This window comes from Anguilla anguilla, chromosome 3 (genome assembly GCF_013347855.1).
Source record: "Anguilla anguilla isolate fAngAng1 chromosome 3, fAngAng1.pri, whole genome shotgun sequence".
NCBI classification, from domain to species: Eukaryota; Metazoa; Chordata; class Actinopteri; order Anguilliformes; family Anguillidae; genus Anguilla; species Anguilla anguilla.
In genome coordinates this window covers 21,393,203-21,416,850 of record NC_049203.1, presented here as the reverse complement: position 1 = coordinate 21,416,850, position 23,648 = coordinate 21,393,203, and the positions used below count along the sequence as shown (strand labels likewise).

Sequence of the window (23,648 nt, the reverse complement as noted above, 5' to 3'; positions counted from 1 at the left end):
ATACCATGAGTCTGTGTTTAAAGAACAACATCTTTTCTTGGGTGGGGACGAGCCTGTTTGGGCGGGCAGCCAAAATAAAGATGACGTATTGGACGCATTGTAACATCTGTATACCTCAGTTTGAAAAGGCAGTGGAAAAGCAGGTGGGACCAGAATGAGAGGGTTTCCATTCCTGCCACCTCATAATGGTTTGATCGGTCATTGATGAGCTATATTTAGTCAATACCAGTTGAGTGTGCGTGTGTGTGTGTGTGTGTGTGTGTGTGTGAGTCAGCTTTCCCCAGGCCGGTTATCACCATGTGCCATGTTAGTGATGGTGTCGGTGAAACATCCTGAGTGGATCGCCGTTTTCCTACATTGGCGGCAGCCTGGGACTCCTGCGCCTTGGGGTCCGGAGAGCGCGGTTCTGGATCTTTCTCTGCGGTTGCTCTGCGCGCGGCTTGTCTCCTGCCTCTGGAGAGCGTGTTCCGATAAGGACATCGAAGCGCAAGCTCGGCTTCGCCACGGTGTGTCCGATGTGGATTTCCACTTGTGACGAGACATCGTACCGAAATGAGATCGCACTCGGGATTGAGAAGCCTTCGCTGGTCATTCAGGGAGTGTGCTTCTTGTGGTGCACGTACAGAGGTGGCTACCTCCCTAAGAAATCCCCAAAGCCATGGCTTAGGCCTGCCTTTTTTGTTGTGTTTGAAAGCATTGGAGCCTCCATACCACGAGCTTCTCCATGAGTTCCTCAGAAAGGGTCTTCAGTTTAGAAGGAAATCTGTTACTTTCTATTTAAATGGTTTTCTTGCGCTGCTTAATGCATTTAAACTGCTGTCAAAGTTTAAACTGCTCGTGTCATGCTCGAGTATTCCAACATGGCCCATGTTGTAGAGCAGGCCTTTGCGATTACAGTGAGAGCGAGATACTGTTTTTGCCATTTATGGTCATCGAACTGTATGTCTCAAGTGTAGAGGTGGGTAGGGCAAAAGTGGAGTGAAAATGCATACTGTCTCTAATTTTCTTAATGATGGTTTGTGTTTGCACAACCAATGCTCATTACTCCAAGGTTACATCATGGGTGTCAAATATCCAAAAAATCAGAGAGGTCAAGATTGAAAAGGAGCCATTTTTTCTCGGGATTGCCCAAACTGGCTCAGGCGGTTAAGGAGTTGGGAACTTTTCAGCCAGCCTTCTAAGAACCTATTCCAGAAACGGCCCTTACTTGGAAATGTCCCCCCTGCTGAATGGAGGATTTCGTCTTTCCTTGCCCCAGGAATCAGCGCTCACGAATAGACCAGTGGCTTTCATGCCATGATCTGACTTCACAATGCATGGTACTGACTGCCGTAGCCTAGTTTCAACAACCATCCTCCCCGGAGAGGGTTCTGCTCATAAAACACACACACACACACACACACACGTCACGTCACGTCACACATGCACACATGCCCACACAAACAAACACACTCACACTCACACACACACATACACACACACACACATCACACATCATGCACACATGCACACACACACGCACACACACACACGCACGCACGCGCGCACACACACACACACACACACAGTTAGTCTAACCTCGCTGAATGGCGTGTGTGGGACCTGAAGCCCCGTGTGAATGCTCACACTCATACTGTACAAACTCTAACCCGTGGCTCAGATTCAGAAATCAGCACACCTCTCAGAAGGTCGCGTATACGCAGGGGGGGTAGATTCTGCCCTGTACAGCAGCAGCGAACCCCCCCCCCCCCCCCACCCCCCTATTTGCTTTGAGTAAACAGCGCTGTTTATGTGAAGCCATGGAAACAGTGGTGGGGGGTGTGCATTGCGCACTTCCTGCCTCCCAGCCATGAATGCCTGTTTGTTACCATAGCTCCTTCTCTCTGGAAGGTTTTCTGAGGCCAGGCCGGTCAGGTCAGGTGAGCTGCAGAAACGAGGAGGTATGAGAGAGATGTCATTTTTGGGGGGGGGGGGCGTTGGGGTGTTAACGGCAGCAGGAATGTGTTAGGCAGGGGGTGGGGGGCGTTGCCCAAAGGGGAAGTAAACAGGGGATGACAAACCTGTACCCACTTCCTGTCGCTTCACCTGACACTCTGTACTCAGGTGCAGGCTAATTTAAGTGCCTGCTGTCATCTGCACAAAAGGCGCAGGTGCCCCATAGCTGGTAAAAAGCGTGTAGGGCCAGGGGAGGGATTAAGGCTGGTGTGAAAAGGAGGAGGGGGTGCTCTGTAGATCCCTGTAGGAGTGTAAGTGGCACTATAGAGAGGTCCTACAGACTACGCAGGCGGTGTGGTACTGTAGCTGACTCTTAAAGGGATGTGAACAATTTGTCGATTGTCAGTCCTGAGCACGCACGTCGAATGTTAAATCAGATAATCGCAAATCAAATCAAATCGACTATCATGCCGCCTGTGTCTGTAAAATTCCATTCAAGTTAGACAGTGTTGCGATAACCTTCTGTGTGTGAACAGCACTGGCTGCTTCCGAGTCTTACCTGACTGTGACTTGCCACTTCACTGAAGACTGGGTCATGGAGTTAAGCTGTGCCGTGAGCGAAGAAGCATGCAAGCATTCTGGGAAAATTTTGCAATGCTTTTGTTCTTCTTTACTTTTTAATCTTGTGATGCGCACGAGACGTGGTCAAGCAGCGGCGTGTTTTTATTAGCGGTGTCCTACATCAAATAAACAAACAAACAAATTAAAAAACCAGTCAGTCGGTAATTGCCCTTTTCAGACAGAAACTAGTCGATGGTCAGAAATGTGCGTCACATTTTTATTTTCCACGAAGAAAAGCCCCTTTGTAAGGCTTTGACTGTCTCAAGAGGGGAAATGACTAAAATCACAGCTACACCTAAAACGCCTTATCAAACATATTTGCAAATTCACGGCGTCGCACTCCCACAACTGGGAAATTCCTCATATGTGCCCTTTAGCTTTCAGGGAGAGGCTTTTAATTTGAAGCTCAGGTGAAGCGTTTACTCACTCCGCACACGCACTAAAAAGGGCTCTAGGATTTTGGTGGCCCTAAACGAATCTGTGGGCTGCGTTTGAGGGGGGGGGGGAGGGTGGTAAAGTCCTTCTTACATTACGTTGTTATGAAATGTTCTGTTGCCTTTCCTTTTAAAATTTATACCGCTAGTTTCGCGGTAGGGTATGCATAGTGTAATTACGAAAATAACGTTATCTACCTTCGATCGTGTGCCCCCTGCCCCTCGTGGTCGTGTGGCCCCCCCCCCCCAGTGGTTGTGGCCCTGAACACTAGAAATGATTTGACCAGCCTTTCTCATGTACAGAGCAGTGGCATGTCACTGCTTTCTTTCTGACTGGCGTAAACCTGCAGGTGCCTTTAGCAGAGCCGCCAGCGTGCCGCCTCAGCCGCCCCTCAGCCGCCCCTCTGCCGCTCCAGCTCACACGCTTTCCTGTGCACCAGAACCGCTTCAGACGGCCGCGGGGTCAGGTGATCATGCGCGCGTCCGCGCCTTGGCCGAACGCGTCTGCCCCGCGCAGCTCGCCGCAGCGAGGAAGCCAGGCTCCTCCCCTCCCCCCCCCCACGCCCCCCCCCCCCCCCCCCCGCCCCGCTTCCTGGACCAGATTTTTGTCATCGACGAGAAAGATAATCTTGGCTCCTTTCAGTGGATTTTCCTGTCCCTTTTACAAGGCTTCTATTTTTAGCCCAGCGCTGTGACTTGTGTGCTGTTCTGCGGTTGTGTGTGTGCTTGAATGCGCGTGTGTGTGTGTGTGTGTGTGTGTGTGCACGGATGTGGGTTTATGTGTGTGTACATGCATGCATGGGTCTTCTGCTGCTGTAACCCATCTGCTTCAAGGTTCGACATGTTGTGCGTTCAGAGTTGCTCTTCTGCCTACCTCAGTTGTAACGAGTGGTTATTTGAGTTACTGTTACCTTTCTATCAGCTGGAACCAGTCTGGCCATTATCCTCTGACCTCTGCCATCAAAAAGGCATTTTTTACCTAGAGAACTGCCGCTCACTGGATATTTTCTCTTTTTCGGACCATTCTCTGTAAACCCTGGAGATGGTTCTGCATGAAAATCCCAGCAGATCAGCAGTTTCTGAAATACTCTAACCAGCACCAACAACCATGCCACATTCAAAGTCACTTAAATCACCTTTCTTTCCCATTCTGATGCTTGGTTTTAACTTCAGCAGATTTGTCTAGACCATGTCTACATGCTTAAGTGCATTGAGTTGCTGCCACGTGATTGGCTGATTAGATATTTGCGTTAACGAGCAGTTGAACAGGTGTACCTAATAAAGTGACCGGTAAGTGCATATATAGCTATATATATATATATTCACTGAATGGCATAATGTTTGGGACAAAGAGTTATTTTTCTTGATTTGGCTCTGTACTCCACAACTTTAGATTTGTAATCAAACAATTCACATGTGGTTGAAGTGCTCTCTCAGCTTCTATTTAAGGGCATTTTTATACATTTTAGGGTCATCATGTACAGCTTCTTTTTCCTCTTTTTTTTATTTATTTATTTTTACTTTTTTCTTTTGCAGACATTTGTATTGGCATTATGTGTGCTGAATAAATCAGTGCCTTTATGAGTCTGACTGATGCCTTTTTTTGCAGTGTGCGGTTAGCATTCTCTCCCTTCTAATATTGTTAGCTCCACACACCTGCATGCACTCTTGTTTTTGGGTTTATCGTGTAGAAATGACAGCACTTTTTATAGGCTACATAGTTCAATTAGGCTAGTTCAATTGCTTCCTTAGTGCAGGTATAAGAGGGCTTTCAGTATCTAGTTTTGATTCTAGCCATTTGATTGCCTTTGAGTGTGTTATTGGTGTTTGTACAGTACTTACCTCAGTGCTTCAGGCTGAATAGGCCTAAGTGATATCAGAGTCCTCGTGTACGATACAGGCATCAGGCTGAATAAATGATATCCGAGTCCTTGTGTACGGTACGTGCATCAAGCTGAATAAGTGATATCAGAGTTCTTGTGTACGATACAGGCATCAGGCTGAATAAATGATATCCGAGTCCTTGTGTACGGTACGTGCATCAAGCTGAATAAGTGATATCAGAGTTCTCGTGTATGGTACGTACCTCAGACTGAATAAGTGATATCAGAGTCCTTGTGTACGGTAAGTGCATCAAGCTGAATAAGTGATATCAGAGTCCTTGTGTACGGTATGTGTGTCAGGCTGAATAAATGATATCAGAGTCCTTGTGTACGGTATGTGTGTCAGGCTGAATAAATGATATCAGAGTCCTTGTGTACGGTACAGGCATCAGACTGAATAAGTGATATCAGAGTCCTTGTGTAAGGTATGTACCTCAGACTGAATAAGTGATATCAGAGTCCGTGTGTAAGGTATGTACCTCAGACTGAATAAGTGATATCAGAGTCCTGGCTCTTCAGTGGCTGTGATTGGCTTAGTGCAGCCTGGCCCTGTACTGAGTGGCACGTTGGTGAATGCAGACGTCCCTAGGGATGGAAAAAGGCAGTTTCTGCAGCTCTGAGATGATCTGGAGAGCTGCCCGGCCGCCACGCCCTGTCAGTTTCGCCGAGGGGACGCTTGTTTCCGCCGCGTTCCCGTCACCCCGTCAGAGACTTTAAATAACCGAAAGGTCTCCATGTGCAGGAGGAGCCCATTAAGACCCGGACTGCGGGGCGCTAGTGTGGGAATTGGGTTCGTCGCCAGGAGACCCTTAACTTAGCTTCGCTGAAAATCCAGCTGTGTAAATAGCATGTTGGCTGGATAATCGTGTCTGATGAGTAAATGACGAACGTAATGTGTTCTGCTGTTGTGACCGTGCCACTGGTGCTTGTAAAGCTAGCTGAGGCCAATATGACAACCACTGATGCAAACCGCATTGTGGCGATCCCAGCCATAAACGGTCAGCTGTGACGGATACGTTCTTTCTCTTGACGTCATGTCATGTGATCACATATGACGCTCTATTCGCAATGCAGAGCTGCAGAGATGGATTCTGTGCTGCTCTAACACAATCCCAATTGTTGTGTGAGATTTGTTCCTCAGAACGGAAAGGGGAAGTGGCCTACTGAATTAGCCTAGGTCTATGTGCTGATATCACAGTGAGCAAGCAAAAGCAGTTTGCTAGATTGCAGAACGCAGGAATCTTAGAGTCTTTGTCTGTTTCCCTCGCAATGGAAACGTAGGGGTCTGACCGAACCACAGGGTGCTGTATCAAATGCACAAGTAGTCCCCTTAACCTTGAGATGACCCCTCCCTATGACCACTCGCTGTGCGTTTGTTCATCGTACCATATCACCACCGTATCACCTGCAGGATTTGCGTCAGACGGGTGGGTGCTGACGGGTTGTAGTTGTGTGGGGAGGCCCAGGGGAAGCGGTCGGAGGCCGTGTGTATTCAGGTGCAGGTTAGTGCTGTTCGCAGTGCTGTTTGTTTGATGTTTGCCTGGGAACGCACTCGATTGCCTGTTATAGACATGCTGTGGTTTCAGCAAAAGGTAAACCGTGGGCGTGCATTTCTGCAGTAAGGCCTCGTCCAGGCTGGGGGGAGGGTGGGGGACTGGGGGGCTGGCGGGGGGGGGGGGGGGGGGGTGATTGGGGGGGTGATTGGGTATGGGGGGCCAGGGGCCCGGGGCGTGTCAGCCTGTGAGGTGGCATGGTCAGTCTGTGGGGAAAAATCCAGATAAACAAGTGAACAGAGGTCAGGTAGCCTTTTAAACCAGAGAACAAAGGCTCAGGTCTGTAATGGAGACTCGCTATGACCGAATACCTGCGTGGGCCAAACAAAAAACAAAACAAAAAAAACCCCCTGCCCTTTTTATGTGAAAAGGGGACAGCGAGTGGAAATGCGGTCGTCTCATCTGCGCCGCGATCTTTGTCTCGGCTGCAGCGCCTGGGCTTCGGTGCGAGAAGCTGGCGCGAGTCACGCCAAGCGCGCGGAACGCACCTGCAGCTAAGCGCCCGGGCCTGTTCCCACGCACATGCTTATATGGCGGGATTGATAGTGAAACCCTCAGCCAGGATTCCCCTATGGAACAGCCCGGCCCCTCCCCTCTTTCACAGGGCTGCTATTTTTAGCGTCGGCACGGTGGGGGGAGGTGGTGGTGTGTGTGTGTGCGTGTGCGTGTGCGTGTGCGTGTGCGTGTGCGTGTGTCAGTCAGTCATAATGAAAGGGTTGTAAAGGAGGACCTCGGACCCCTGAACGACCACGCGGGAGCATCTCTGGGAAGCCGGGTTCAAGATCGGCGGCTCCGGTCTTCACGGGCCGTCCGTAACACGCCCTGTGACGCTCGATGTGTTCTGCGTGTTGCGCACTGTGTGTGTTTTTTATAAAAGCTCGCAGTTCTGCATGTCGGAAGGTTCCGGCGTCTCGCGCCGCGGCCTCTCTCAGTAAAGCGAGGTCCGTGCACACGCCGGGCAGCTGGGCTCGCGCCCGTGGCCCTGACGCAGCGCGGCGACGGACGCCGGCGAAGCCTCGCTCGCGCGTGGCGCTCGGGACGGGGCGGGGCCGGCGTCGGCTGAGTTACGGGACCGCTCGTCGTAACGGGTCAGCGGCGTCCGTCCCGCCGGCGCGGTATATCACCCCCCCCCCCCCCCCCCGGCGACGCGACCCGACAGCAGGAGGCGTTTTTACGAGCGTGTCCGAAGCCAACAGGCCCGGGTCCAGCCTCATAAACGCGTTGAATTAGAAACGGGAAGCAGCTCCGGGCTGTTTTATCTAACGGCAACAGGTGTCATTAGCTGATGAAAAAGTACTGCTGCCCGAAGTCACAGAATACTTCATCGCCAGTAAATCTAAACAAACAGGCACGCATGGGAAAGCTGCTTAATTCATTTAGATAAGCTTATCGGGCGTGTTGCATCTGTGGTTTCAGTACCCGTACACCACTCCCTGGGGACATATAGGCTACATGTTCCGGACCTATTCTATTCTGTTTACATTTATTAATTGGATTCGTGGGAAATATTTTAAGCCTTCGCTGCCTGCAAATGACAGAAATATGAAGGGGTCTCAGAGATTTTAGAGATGGTAAAGGCTTTCTGAAGTACAGACATGCCGCCCGTCGCTGATGCCGCGTGTCTGAACCCGTGGAAGCCCCAAATTGCACGTGTAGAATTGAATTTCCTCAAATTGAGCGAAGTAATCGAACTACGGTACGGGGCACAGGGTCAGTAGCTGCAGAGGGCCTCTGCTTTATTTTGAAGGGCGTGCCCACGCGCAGCGTTTGTGTTTGGGGCGTCCGTGGTGCGGTTGAGGGAACGGCCTTTGAGTGATGATGTAGGCCCTGGTGAGGATTTATCAGCACCCTTAGGGTTTGTTGATGGGGAAACGTCAATCTAAAATTACCAAACGTTTCTGGCTCCGTATCATTTGAGTCATCCTCAAACCGCTTTTTGAGGTTGCTGGGCCACTTCTGCTCTCTAGCAGTGGTGGGGTGTTATGAACAATCTTAACGTTTCCTGAGGCCATGGCCGGCGAGCTTTCCCTTGCAACTCGGGCAGTGTTTTTTTGTTAATTTCTTTTGTAATTTGCCCGTCGGATAATTGACTAATATCACATTGGTTCAGTGGACAGTCGGTCTTGTTTAACCAGTTGTGTTCAGCACTTAGACTCTGGTTAAGTTCACAGCACCTTGCAAACCGGGACTCTTCCCGCAGACCCGCTTTCTGTCTGTGATGGCCTCTCGCACCCGTGCTGCGTTCTGTCCACGCCGCGGCCGCTTTCGGTCCGCAGAGAGCCCCGAGGCGCTTTTTGCGCGCTCGCGTCAATCGCCCTCAAATTCTAGCCCAAGGAAATTTGTCTGAAAGGAATATAGACGGCGTCAGTGCGTTTGCGCCACCTTCCACGGACATCCGCGGGTCATGGTGTAACTGAAAGACCCATTGCCGGCAGCTTTGAGCTGGTGCTTTGGGGACGATGAGTAATTTGGCATTTCGAGAACAGTGAGTGCTTGCAAGCTTGCGGGGGGGAGGGGGGGGGGAGGAAATAGGGGAGATAAGGTCAAGGAGCAATTGAACGGGATAATTTTAACTGTGAGACGCAGTAAATCGTTCGTTATGACCTCACCTCTACGAAAATAAAGAAGAAGAGAAAGAACTTAAGTTGTTTACTTCCTTTTGACTCTAAATGGATTCGGTCTGCAAGTGCAAGCAGAAAAGCCATTTTCTGAAGGCTGCATTACTTCAGACATTCTATTTAAAAGGCTGTCCCTACAGGGGGCCAAGTAATGGGGAAGTGAGAAAAATGGTCTTTTAGGTGTGACCGGGGTGGTGGTGAGAAAGATAAATAGTTTAAAGTGAAGAACACCGTGCACACTCTTGTAGCAGAATCTTTGAGAAAACTTCTTAAATCTTAAGCTCTTTTTTTAGCATCTCCCATAACCGTATTTGGAATGTTCAATTCGTAAACTACGTACAGGCGTGCTCTTATACGCCCCCTGCTGCCAGCTCGGGAGAGTGAAGACTGCTCGTCAGCCCAGTCGCTGCTGGTTTTTACGCCGCTCGCTCGCTCTCCACCGACGGCGCTTTTACGGAGTCGGCTACCCAGCAGCCCCCTGTACTCGAGAATCTTTTTTTTTCTTCCATTTTTTCTCCCCAATTTAGTCGTTATACCAATTCCCCGTGTGTATCACGGTCCTAGTCGATGCGCTATCCTCTGTCGGTCTGGGGAGGGTGTAGACTACCACATGCCTCCTCCGATACATGTGGAGTCGCCAGCCGCTTCTTTACACCTGACAGCGAGGAGTTTCACCGGGAGAGCGTAACGCGTGCGGAGGTTCAAGCTATCTCCCCCAGATCCCCTCCCTGCTGAACAGGCGCCCCGACCAACCCGTATGGGGTCGCTAATGCAACGATCAGGACTCATACCCTCACCGGCTTCCCACCCGCGAACACTTCCAATTGTGTTCGAACCCCGGTCTCTGCGGTGGTAGGCGAGTGCTTATACCTCTACCCTACCCAGACGGCCGTGCTGGAGAGTCTTAACTGAGGTCTGTGCCAAACGGGGGCGGCTGTGCTGCCGTGTCGGTGCTCCTCTTTTCCTTTGTGTACGATATGTGACGCGGAGGAATCCGGCTCGTCTAGTTGCACTGGAGGCTCTGTCTGTTGCACTTTCCGAACGTGGGCATGCCGCAGCAAGGAGACTTGTTTGTTTAGCCCTTTGTTCAGTTTCAGCTCTTTGTAGCCGTATGATAGCGTGTGTGCGTGCCCTTCATTAGCATGATACTGATACCGGCCAGGCTTCCCCATCTGAGATGCATGGTCTGCTCCTGTCCGCTCCTGTCTGCTGATAGGGAAATAATGTGGTCCACAGGCCTTTTCATGTGTTCCTGACTGCTATGGTGGTCACTCCATCCCTACCCTCACACCCCCCCCCCCAGCCTTATCCTGCAAAATCTTTCCTGGAAAAAGCCAAATTCCTTTCCAGGTATTGTGCCCCACCTGCAGAGATTGGCACAGCTGCTGTTTAATACAGCGCCCAATGGTGTTGGGTCCTCCTGCAGCTATCGGTGTGGCTGCTGTTTAACACAGCGCCCCCGGTGTTGGGTCCTCCTGCAGCTATCGGTGTGGCTGCTGTTTAATACAGCGCCCAATGGTGTTGGGTCCTCCTGCAGCTATCGGTGTGGCTGCTGTTTAATACAGCGCCCAATGGTGTTGGGTCCTCCTGCAGCTATCGGTGTGGCTGCTGTTTAATACAGCGCCCAATGGTGTTGGGTCCTCCTGCAGCTATCGGTGCGGCTGCTGTTTACCACAGCGCCCCCGCTGTTTGGTCGTCCTGCAGCGATCGGTACGGCTACTTTAACACAGCGCCCCCTGTTGTTCACCCCGCCTGCTTGCTGTTTAACACGGCTCCCTCTCGCCGCCTGTCATCGCACCGTCCGAGCCGCGTGCGGAAAGCGATACGGAGGCGTCGCGGCGTGACCGCAGTTTTGTTTCCCCTCCTCGGAGGCGCCGCTTCTCCGTGGAAACACGACGCGCGGGGGCGGGCGTCACGCGATCCCCGTGCGCCGGAAACGTGAGACGCAACGCCCCGAGGGGCGGGCACCTGCCCCCCCACCCCCCCCCCTCCCCCTGGGACTAATAGCCTACTGCGCTTGGCTATGTTAGTGTCACTCGGGCTTCGCAACAGTAACCTCTGTTTGCTTGGAGACAAGGCAACAGTTGAATGCTCAAAGGCATTGAATTCGGGAGGTCGTACGCAGATACTGTACGGACGACACCTGACTGTAACGCTATATCGGATACGTGACTGCAGGTTAGACTCGTTTCAGGCTTCTCAGAATCCTCCTCTGAGAGTTTTCTCTTTTGGCTTTGAGAAAAGCTGATATGACTCTGAGAAGCTGATTCTCGCCGCCGATGAAATTTATTTTAGGATCAAGTTTACATCATTAAAGAATTCCCGTGAGATGTTTTTTTGTTGTAAACTTTGTTTTATTATTAAGTACTTATATGGCAATATTGCAAGACGTTGGCAGTTTTTAGTTGGGGGGAGGGAAACATGGCTGCTGTGGTCATTTTTAAATATTTCGGCTCCCAAGGGGAATTTGTGATTGTGAAAAAGGTTTTTTACATTTTTTTTTTTTTTACTGTTTTCCTTTTTTTCATATTACGAAAGTTTAAGTGTTGAAGAAGTCACTCAATAGAATAAACAACATTTTTAGGATCACTAAATACTCATAATTTGTCATAAGTCGGCTTGATTTAGTGATTCTTACAGCTGGGTTTTGGAGGCGTGATGGGGGTACAGTTTAATTAGCATGTTTGGTTTCGTTGGCTGTTGTTACTTAGTTTCGGTCAAGCCACCACCCATAAATAAATCGTGGTAGTAGCCTATGTTTGTTTACTGTGTGAGGTTGCTACAATGGCGGACACTCAATCAGTAGGTGAGAGTATAGCTTTCTAACGATGTAGCGTATAACATGTCTAATTTTGCTTTTGGAATAGCGTTTTATAGGTCAGCGTAACCAAACATTTTCTTACCGTGGCATTCACTCTATGGTAGCACTAAAAGACACCTAACGAAACGTTGTCAGCGATTTTTCGTAATTCCTTGGAAAATACCATTATTATTGAGGACTTCTGGGCATAGCTAAGCCATATGTTTGCTGATAGACCTAGCTGACATCCTTTTCTGGAGCAAAACAGAAGCGGATAAAACTGTCATTGATTTACTGTGATTGATTTTCTATCATTGCTATGTAAGTATTACTGCTCAAAATATTTCGGATATATATGTTATTTTAGAAATTGAGTGTTTTTAAATAGGTTAGTGGTATTATGTAATGTGGATATTTCACACTGTAATGTAAGCGTTAGTTAGTAGTGTAATAGTTTTTGTGATGCACACAACAGTGATGAGGAGAGTGTTGAAACATTGCCAAAACGTGGTGGACGGTTGAAAATTGTTTTCATATCATCCCATTCCCATAGGAGTGTACAGAGTATAGAAATACATACAAGAGTTAATTATTACACATTTAGGTACTGTGCAGCATTGTGTGACTATATTTTTGCATTATGTTTAAATCTGATATCTATGTTTCATCTTAAACCTTCATAAGGGGCTCATATGCTTTACAATGGACAAAAAGCATTACATTCCTTTTTGGAGAGATTTTGGATTTGTTTCTGGACCCTTAGCTATTTTAGACCACTGTTAATAATTTAGACATTTTGGGTAGATTTGGAGATGCTGGGTACACTGCTCAGTTTTTGCTTCATAGGTCTTTAGTAGTTCTACATATCCACCCTTAGATTTTATGAACTTGTGGTCAAGAAGTTTTTGATCCAGGACATGTATACTTTAACCCGCAATCTCCCAGTAGGCTATTTCATTGCAAACTAAAAATTTATTTTAAATTTTTTGTCTTGACCATTGCATTTGTGGCACTTTATTTCTTACAAAATTATGAATATAAAGTAATCTAAGCTAGTATTGTAAATTGTACAAATGTATTGCTTCATTTAAGACATTTTTCTAGTCTCTGTGGTGTTCACATCTGGAGTTATAAAGCTTTAAATAGGGTAACCCCTAAATGGGCAAGGATTGACAGGTACTCTAGTGGGGGACCCATCATTGTGTGACACATCATTTGAAAGTTTATAATCTGCACTTTCATAATCTGTAAAAAAACTGAAAAATGCTCTACTTGAGGACCAAAACACCAGCACCTGTCACATATATTTAGATGAAACATTTCATGACTAGTGCTGTAGCTGTTTGTTTTTTTGTTTTTATTCTTGACCTGACTTTATGTGAAGCTGTGCTGTGCTCATTTGGAGAAAGTGTGCACTGATGTTTCAGGGGGAAAGGTAAGACCGGGTGCTTTTTTTTTGTTTGCTTTTTGCTGCTGTAGTGTATTACCTTTTGAGCTGAGCTGGTCTCCAGCTTCCTGAGTTTTAAACTCTTTTTTTTTTCCAGGTACTGGTGTAATATTTCAATTGTATCAAAACAAGTCTGTTGAGTCGCGGCCACGGACACCCGCATGATGTGCCGGTCCGCCGAGCCCTGCTGACGAGCTTCTTTATCTGTGTGTTTTTCCGTCAGGATGAAGCGCTCCATGTGACCCCCCTCTCCGTCTCTCTCGGACGCCATGAACCTGAAGCGGAGATTCGACCTGTGAGGACTGGAGAGAAGTACTGATCGGGACACACACACACACACACACACACACACACACACACCATGAACTGGATAACCTCCTGAACCGGCCTCCCCATACATACACACGTACGAACACACACACACACACACGCACACACAAACACGCACGCACATACACACCATGAACTGGTTGACCTCCTGAACCGTCCTCCCCACACACAGGCGTACACACACACACACACACACACACGCACGCACGCACGCACGCACTGGGGCGTGCCATGGCCTCGCCGTTCATGTGCAAGCTCTCCTCCCAGAAGCTGGGCCTGTGCCTGGTGGGCTTCGGCTTCATCTGGGGCATGATGCTGCTCCACTTCACCGTCCAGCAGAGCGCCAACCACGAGAACAGCGCCGCCCTGCGCCAGCAGATCCTGGACCTCAGCAAGCGCTACATCAAGGCCCTGGCCGAGGAGAACCAGGACGTGATGGACGGGCCCTACGTGGGGACCATGACGGCCTACGGTGGGTGCGGGCTCTCGCCCTGCCGCGGGCCCTCGCTTCCGCCGTCGTCTCGGGTCGGAGGTCGCGAGGACGAGCTTACCGCGCGACGCTCGCTTTCTGGGAACGTCCCAGTCAGAGGTCGCGGGGTCTGCCGAAGCCGGCTAGCGGTGCGACGCGGTGTTTAGAGAGCTGACCTTCAAACTGGAATAAAATCTGGGCCTTCAGCAAGGTCTCTTAACTCGAATCGCCTCTGCGAAAACTTGGTCGTTTTAATGTATTTTAATGCGAGAGGAAAAATGGACTTTTGTAAGTCAGCCTGACTGGAGGCCTCTATTAAAGGAATAATTAATGATGTCAAGCGAAAGGTTAACGGGAGAATAATGAGCTGTCGGGGGAAGCGGTGCTTAGTGATGGATTCCCCGCCAGCTCCGCTTTGCTTTACTGATACACAGCGGTGTTCGCTTCCCCAAAATAGCAGTTGAAACGCGCTCTGAATGCACGCTGAGCAGCAGGTAAATATACGGTGCAGTTCGTAAGTATTTGGACAGTGACAAAATCTTTTGCTGCTTTGGCTCCTGCGTATTGGTTTTGTAATGAAACAATGAATATGGAAATGGTGGTGACTGTATATAAAATGGCTGTAAATCTTGCATGGATCAGCTGATATGGATGTTAATACCCTCAATTTAAATGCATGCTGTGCAAGGTTTTTACCTTGAACATATAAAATAACCATGTTCAGTCATATCTGTGATGCACTGGGAGTCTCAGTCTTCACGCACATTTGCCGAATCCGTGCCCCTCTGTCTGTATTTCTTTTTTTAAATGTGGGATGTTTCTTGGTGTGACACTCTTTTCTGTGTGGGGAGGCGAGGGTGTAGTTACAGAGCATGTCTGGTGGGATCAGGTTTTAGTGGAGCGTGTGTAGCTAGCTACTGCAATGGCGGACATGAACCCGTACATAACGTTACTTCTCGCTGTCCAGCTAGCTACATTAGGTTGGCCGAATTCAGGTTCTCGTGGTGCATGGGTGGAGTTCTAGATGGAGGGGGGGGGGGGGAACTTCTTTGATTGTAAACACAGGGCCACAGCAAGGCTAAAAATCCTGCAAAGTACGCCTTTAAAGCTGACAGTCTGAACCTTAACCTCATATTCATTGTTTCATTTCAATTCCGGTGTGCACTAGAGCAGACACAGGCTTGCTGTGCATGCACTGCGTAGCTTTTAGGAGAGAGGGAACAAACTGCTCCACAAAGAAAAGGAAGTAAAGACAGCGCAGTTCACGCGTGTGAAGTGTAAACCTCTTCCGTTGTTTGCGCCACGTCTGTGGCGTAGCAGGACGGATTGCTCAATAGATGGCGGTAATTGTCGGAGATCTGTTGGTGTGCCTTCACAATGTAGCCGTCGGTGGGGGGAAGGTTCCGGAACAGCAGGTGGTTGTGTAAAACCCCGATGCAGCCTCTCCGCTGGAACCGTCGACCAGGCACTCTTGTGTCAAATGGACCCCAGGATCTCGGCCTGCTTGCTCGACGGTGTTTTAGGGCCATCTCATAGCTAAGCACCGTCGACGTTTAGTGGACCCTCAGGTGCCGACGGGCCCTGCGTGATTTTAAAGAGCGTGCCTGACCTGCTGCCTTAAAAACCGACTGTGTGACATTTCAACTAAGAAGTGTTTACGGCAAGCCTGAAGCGTTTCGCCTGTGGGGTTTCATGGAGTGTGAGCTTTCGATTGGGCGGGTTGCAGGTTTCTCCCCTGTTAGCCCTTAGCTTAGCGCAGCGTACCTGAAGAGGATCACCGGCCTGGGTAATGCCGTAATTAACCGATCGTAATTACTGTGGCTTCAGTCTCGTGGAGAGCCGTCGTCGCGAGAGCGTGAAATCGGTTTGCACGGTAGAAATTTGGGGCGCTGCCGCTGCCTGGTGGCTGCGGCCTGACTGCAAGGTATTGTGGGAAATTAGAAACCGGAATGTGTGAAGAGTAAACTCGCGTGGATAATTGACTCGAGAGATAATTCGCCAGGAGAATACGGTCCTTCTTGCATGGGTAGGCCTGTCTGGAAAAGGCCCCCTAATTGGGTGATTCCCCCCCTCTTTGTTTTAAGTGATCAACAGGCACTGTAGTGGAAGGAATGACCGCCTTATTCAGTCCTCCAGGTCCTCCTTTGGTCCTAAGGCTGCTTTTTACTGTCTGGGTCTTTGCTAGCAAAATGGGCCAGAAAATTGACTCCTTAAGCCCACAGCCATCAGTAACCAGTAGCTGCCTAGGATGTAGTGTTTTTTACTATTAGATACATAACTGATTCTGGTGATCACAGGTCCTCACTAGCCCTCTCAGGTCCTCACTAGTCCTCTCAGGTCCTCACTAGCCCTCTCAGGTCCTCACTAGTCCTCACAGAGCACAGGCGTCAAGCTCATCTGAAAGAACACTTTGTGGAACACTTAGCGTTTATGAGGAACAGCCGAGCTTCCTGTTTTCCGAAGGTCTGGTGTTTTCCAGGAACCCACAGCCTCCCATGCGCGCACACACACACACACAGGCGCGCGCGCGCGCTCCGAGCTTCGCCGCTAATCAGCAGCCTCGCCTGGCTGCCAGGCTCGTTGTGTTTTCGCTCGGCGCCAGCGGAGTGCCAGCAGCATCGGTACGCCGCTTCCACGCCGCGGTCATGCACCGCCGCGCGTGACGCTTTCTGGGAAACCGCAAGCCTTCGGCAGAGGAAACGTCTCTGAGAAGGTGTGTGTGTGTGTGTGTGTGTGTGTGTGTGTGTGTTTTTAAAGGAGCTGTAGTAACAGGTCCTGATCTCCCCTGATCTGAGTCCACAGCGCCCCTGGCAGCGGCGGTGTCTCTGGCGGCAGCAGCGCTGGGCAGCTGGGCCGATCCGGCTGGGTTCAGTTCGCCACTTCTTCCGAGGGCAGCGGTTCAGAGCGTCTGGCAGGAGGCCAGAGGCATGCTGGGATATCTGTGTCAGTGCCTGTAGCTGTCTAGTCGTGCCCGTTCAGATCCTGCATCAATAGAACGTAGATTTTTTTGGACAGTTTCACTGTGGTCACATTGTCTGTGCGTTGATATTTTCATCTACAGATTCACTTTTAGATTCAGGTTCTTATTTACCTGCAGCTTGTCCTAGTTATTCTGCGTAAAACAGAGCTCCTCTGTTGCCTTTGTGGTGTGTAAACTTCCTGTGTGCAGCTCTCTGACTGTTGGCCTTCGCAGGGGCAAAAGTGTTACTTATTGAGGTTTAACATTCACAGCAGTTCACATGGCAGAAAAACACAGGACGGGTGAGGCAGTTCTCCAAGGGCGGGTAGATCTCCAGAGGATACAGTTCTCCAGAGGGGTGCGGGGGTGGGGGGGGGGGGGTCAGTCAGTTCTCTGGGGGGGGGGGGGGGGCGGTGGCAGCTCTCCAGGAGGAGTTAGTGAGGAACCAGTGCAGAGCTAGAGAGGAGTGGCTCACACCAGCACTGAATAACAGGATTGGGGGGTTGGTGGGGGGCCAGCTCTGACTGAGAGACGGGCCTGAGTTTTCTTTACGGCCGTTTGCCTTTCTCTACACGGGGGCCCTCGGCTGTTAATTAATCATCTGTTCTCCCAGCCCGGCCCTCTTCAGTCAGAGCGTCAGAGCTCCGCGGTCAACACTAGAGCCATTCGGCACACGTCCCCGGAGCTGTGTACCCATTATTCGCTGGCAGCGCGGGGAATAAGAGAGAGCTCTTCCCTCTTATTCTGGACGTGCCGGCGCTTGTTTAGTCTCCGGTCTGCGCGCGCGTGTGCGTCAGAGAGCGTGGAAAACGGCAAGCCGGGAGAATTAGGCTCACCGAATCCACAGCGTGACGTACGGCGTTAGTAACAACCGAAGATTAACCGCGCTGCAGAAATGTGTAAATGTGGATTTCTCCGGATTATGATGCCAGTTATTCCCCATATGTCAGTCTTACTGAGAAAAGGAAAACAGCACATATATATTAGCACCTCTATGAAGCTCTTACTGAATAACCCCCTCTAGGAAGCACATACTGAATAACCTTCTTTATGAAGCATGTACTGAATAACCTTCTCTATGAAGCACATACTGAATAACCCTCTCCATGAAGCACTTCATGAATAACCCCCTCTATGAAGCACTTTCTGAATAACCCTGTTTATGAAGCTCTCACTGAATAACCCCCTCTATGAAGCACTTCCTGAATAACCCCCTCTATGAAGCACTTCCTGAATAACCCCTCTATGAAGCACTTTCTGAATAACCCCCTCTATGAAGCACTTCCTGATGAACCCCCTCTATGAAGCACTTTCTGAATAACCCCCTCTATGAAGCACTACCCGATTAACCCCCTCTATGAAGCTCTTGCTGAATAACCCCCTCTATGAAGCACTACCTGATTAACCCCCTGTATGAAGCACTTACTGAATAACCCCCTCCACGAAGCAGTTACTAAATAACCCCCACCATGAGGTACTTACTGAAGAACCCCCTCCATGAAGCACTTGCTGAATAGCCCCCTCTATGAAGCACCAGGAGGACATTTATTCTGTACGCAAGTAACTGCATAATTCAGGACACCTGCAAAATATGTTACGACACTACAATAATCCATCTTTGATTTCTGATTTTAACTTCAAGAGCAGCAGGTCAGAGGTGTAGTTTTTCTTTGACAGTGTATTTTTTTTTTACATTTGAATTTTATCCAGGTTTCTCCTGTTGAAACAATATTTCAATATTTCGTTGAGCTTTAACAGCCGTGTAAACTAAGTCTTTCATCTGTTAATCCATCGCCGGTTCAGGCCTGCATGCACTGTGTTTATGTTTTCATATTCTGATGAATGAAACGAGGCTATGGGGGGTATATGTGGGTCAGTAAGAAGGGGGCGGGGGTTGGGGGGCCCTTAATGCGGTCTGCTTGAACAGAAGGCACAGCGGGGTTTCCGGGGGGGGGGGGGCTCTTTGAACGGACGCGCAGAGAAAGAGTCTCGTCGCTCGGCCTTTATTTCCCTTTTCACAAAATGGGGGGGGCTTCCATTAAGAAGCGAGGCCGCGTCTTTGTTGCGTCCCATACGGCGGGCTCACAGTCGCCGGGGAGGAGGGGCCGAGGAGAGTGCGTGAGCGAGGGATTATCCCGTCTCATTCGCCTTTGACGAGCATGAAAAGGCTGTCGCTCTCTCAGGGGCTTACTGCGCCGAGCGTACACAAGCTCCTCTGAGCCGGCTACGCTATCGTGAACAACAACCTGAACAGAGCCGGCGTTGGTCATGTGCTCGAGACTGCGTTGGCCTTTGATGCGGTATGGGGGAGTGGGAGGAGGTGTTTGGTGCATATACGTATTGATATTTCACGATTGGACTGGAGCATTTCCTGTGAAATAAATCCTTTGATTTGCTTGCCGTCGTTCAGCGTCAAAGCAGCTTATGAGTGATGAGTGGCTTGCCGTTTTTTCTGTCTTAAAAATGGAGGTTTGTAGGCTGAAATTATGGAAGTGAATACACACCAAAAGAAAGGCACTGGCAATCCTTTTTGATTTGTGTTGTGAGCTCCTGGTCTTGGCATCGACCAATGGGACGACAGAACCGCAGTCTCACCTCAGTTTGTTATCATTTACCCTGTTCAATTTTTGGTGTCAGCAGCCCTGCAGATCCCATCGTTTGCTCGTGTCTGGGATCTCCAGCCGGTGACTCGCTATGCAGCACTCAGGCTAAAATCAGCGCTGTTTGTGTGGTCACGGCATCATATAATCCGGCTTTTCAAAAAGCGAGATCAGGTCGAATGTGAACCGCTGCAAATGAAAGGCAGCGAAAATGAAAGTTGAATGGTAGTAAGTGCGAGCGGATCTCCCTGTGGACTTTCATGTTATTATCGACTTAACCCTCAACCGCTAGGCATTGTGTGGGAGCATTCAAGTCAGATGAGATTATCTGAAATGGGAAGATTGGAAAGAGGAGGGGTTAACGGTCATGCCGAAATACGTAGTAATGGCTTTGGCTTATGCACATTTACTCTAAATGATTCCATTGTTCTTTCCACAGAACCTCTATAAAATGCTCAGAACTGGGAAAGTATGTAAGTGTCTGATATCTTTGCTGCAGGAAATGGCTGTGAATGGTGACTCATTTAGTTTCTGAACTTACTGATAGCATCTCGTATCTGACTGAACTCTGCGTAAGGCGAGTGGGCGACGAAACTGGTTTGAAGCTTTTCAGATTTTAACAGGCATTAAAAGACCACTGCAGTTGTTTCAGATTAAATCTTTGGATGGAGCCAGAGAGCGCAGGAAGTGCATTTTATTTTGACACGCAATCACGAGTGTTCGCATGGAGGAACTTGCTGGGATATGTGTGACGTCAGAATGCAGCCATCTCGGCGGTCTGAGGGTGAAATTAGAGGATCTTTTGGCGGAACAAATCTTCATTTTTTTTTGTGTGTGTGAAGCACAAAAACAGAACAAAACCATTTAATCTCCAGGACAAGTCCTGTCGGGGGTCTCATCGGGGTCCTGTTTGTGGCCCTTGGGGATTTTCCGTTGGCCGTAGCTTCGTTCACCAGCGTCGGGGCGGGATTAGGAGCATATCGTTCCGTTGGTTGGGCACCGAGGGTTCTTTCTGTCTCGTTCAGCGGACACCGACGACGGGATTCGATCCGGAAACGCCCGGGGACTGCGCGGTGCTGGGCGCGGGTAGTTATCCAGTTACGGGTCGCCCTTTTAACAAACGGCACGGTTTTGACCAGATAATGGGGCACGATGATGTCGAATAATGCCAGGGTCCAGGTGCCAGCCAGGGTCAGGGACGGATTAAAGGGTCTAATCTCTTTCTCTTTGGAAAAAGGTCAACAATGAACTATCGGTAGGAGATTGATGCAGATATTCTACACTTTTCTGTAAATCCCCCCTTCAGACCTTTCAGCTATACAAAGCCATTGTATTGAGAAAGGAAAGCTCTGTTGTTATATGACACTGGGAAAGAAATTTCATTGTAACCCATTTGACCTCTAGCTTAGACCTCTGCACGTAGGTCTTTTGCTGTGGGTAAATATGAGCCATTCATAGCCTTCAGCAATGCGTCTCTCTTTCGTATAACTTAATTTTACGACTTGCTTAAAGACACGCAGGAAGTCTTTGCTCAGTTCATTCATCGAGATGCCACTTGAAGACATCTGATTGACACTAAACACTATGGTATGCTCGGGTGCGCCCGCTCTACCCTGCCAGAGAGGTTTCCTTTTCAAATCTGTGGGCAGATTGAGTTCGTTTGGTTGGTTTGGGCACAGTCTGGGTTCGTTGGGTTGGTTTTGGGCACAGACTGAATGGGTTGATTTTGTTTTGGACACAGACTGGGTGGGTTGGGTTGGTTTTGGATGCAGACTGGGTGGGTTGATTTTGTTTTGAACACAGACTGGATAGGTTGATTTTGTTTTGGACACAGGCTGGGTGGGTTGGGTTGGTTTTGGACACAGCCTTGATGGGTTGGGTTGGTTTTGGACACAAACTGGGTGGGTTTGGGTTGGGTTGGTTTTGGGCACAGACTGAGTGGGTTGATTTTGTTTTGGACACAGACTGGGTGGGTTGGGTTGGTTTTGGATGCAGACTGGGTGGGTTGATTTTGTTTTGAACACAGACTGGATAGGTTGATTTTGTTTTGGACACAGGCTGGGTATGTTGATTTTGTTTTGGACGTAGCCTCAGTGGGTTGGGTTGGTTTTGAGCACAGTTTGGGACTGAGTGCCTGTTTTACATTCAGCCTGATGACCTGGCAGGCACCACAGCTTCCTGTCAGATCTAGATAATAAGCGTGTCTGCGGAATGCCCGCATCGTAAAATGATCCAATCACATCAGGATCCACAGGCCTGTCAACCCAAACTATGATGACACCATCAGGGATGACTGGGCATAATATCACACTGTATAATCACACGTGGCAAGCGCTCTGGTTCCTGAGCCACCTGCTCCACAGTCAGCTCGTGTGAGCCTCGCTACACCTGGCATGTCGATAAGCAAATGTAACATTCCTTTAATGTTTCTCTGGAGGGCGCAATCTGACTCAGAGCCCTCTGCACGAATGTTGTATTTTCAGACTTAGAAGGGGTCTGCTGTCAGCGATTAGGTCGCCAAATTCAGCTGCCCTGGACTAGCACTTGAGAACCGAGGGGGGTGCGTTTAGCTTTTTTCAGGTCTGACATCGCACACGATCAAAGGATCCGTGAACCGCAAATGTTCCTGCCTTTCCGGATTATTCTGGCCGTGGAGCACAGATTATTTACATGGCACAGGGCAGGCTGTGGGAGTTGTTTGGCTAAAAGAGCAGGAAGATGATGACCCGTGTGCAAACTGCTCCTGCCTCCTCCAGCCCTATCCAATCAAAACGCCGGGCTGCGTCTCGCATCCGAATTAGCCGACAGACGCAGCCCACACCCAAGTGACTATTAGCTGCTGAAATGGTCTGGATCCTTTCAAGGGTATAGCTCATTAGAGATCAAAATCTCAAGTGCTGCCAAGACCTGCACATTGGAGCAGTGTAGTGCACGTTTGAGCAGTGTAGTGCATGTTAGAGCAGTATAGTGCACGTTGGAGCAGTGTAATGCACGTTAGAGCAGTATAGTGCACGTTGGAGCACTATAATGCACGTTGGAGCAGAGCGGTGCACGTTAGAGCAGAGCGGTGCACGTTAGAGCAGTGTAGTGCACGTTAGAGCAGTGTAGTGCACGTTAGAGCAGTATAGTGCACGTTGGAGCACTATAATGCACGTTGGAGCAGAGCGGTGCACGTTAGAGCAGTGCAGTGCACGTTAGAGCAGTATAGTGCACGTTGGAGCAGTGTAATGCACGTTAGAGCAGTATAGTGCACGTTGGAGCACTATAATGCACGTTGGAGCAGAGCGGTGCACGTTAGAGCAGTGTAGTGCACGTTAGAGCAGTGTAGTGCACGTTAGAGCAGTGTAATGCATGTTAGAGCAGTATAGTGCATGTTGGAGCTGTGTAGTGCACGTTAGAGCAGTGTAGTGCACGTTGGAGCAGTGTAGTGCACGTTGGAGCAGTGTAGTGCACGTTAGAGCAGTGTAGTGCACGTTGGAGCAGGGCGGTGCACGTTAGAGCAGTGTAGTGCACGTTGGAGCACACAAGAGCACGCTCATTGAGGATAAGGAGTGACAGGCGCCGTCTGCCTCCGACACCTCTCCATTTTGGAGCCTTTCGCGTCTCACCGAGGTTGCCATAGTGACACAACAGAAAAACGCATTGCCTCCGTAATACAGCGTGGGAGGAGCTGTGGTGGGCTGGGCTGAGGGTTCAGATGGTGGCAGTTTACTGCTTCTGTTTTTATTGCTAATGGTTGCCAATGGTGGGTGGGTGCAGAGGCGATTTTCGTAATCACTTTCATTGAGGTGGAAAGAAAATCAGAAAATGTTTTTAAATGCCAGAAATGCAGCACACACTATAGGAAAAAAAGCCTTGTTCATTCTAACAGATAAAAGGTTCTTTATAGTACATCGTCACTTTAGCAGCAGAAAGCACTTGATTCTGGTGCTCTCACAGGTGCCGTGGACTGGCCAACCTGCTGAAAGGCTGCAAATGGAGGAGACTGAAGGTGACTTC

At 49.4% G+C, this 23,648-nt stretch overlaps 1 protein-coding gene across 2 annotated transcripts in view; it reads left to right on the top strand.

Annotated features, from left to right (window-relative positions):
- LOC118222127 (alpha-1,6-mannosylglycoprotein 6-beta-N-acetylglucosaminyltransferase A-like) overlaps nucleotides 1-23,648 on the top strand; it is a 77,615-nt gene that overhangs the window by 5,694 nt on the left and 48,273 nt on the right. Inside the window, exons 1-2 of one of the 2 annotated variants that reach the window (XM_035407464.1) lie at nucleotides 11,126-11,222; nucleotides 13,515-14,093. In XM_035407464.1, the coding sequence (XP_035263355.1) occupies nucleotides 13,853-14,093 (241 nt within the window). In that variant the 5' untranslated portion in view covers nucleotides 11,126-11,222; nucleotides 13,515-13,852. Of the gene's footprint in view, nucleotides 1-11,125; nucleotides 11,223-13,514; nucleotides 14,094-23,648 lie in introns of those variants that run through there. The other variant, XM_035407463.1, reaches the window with a different exon arrangement.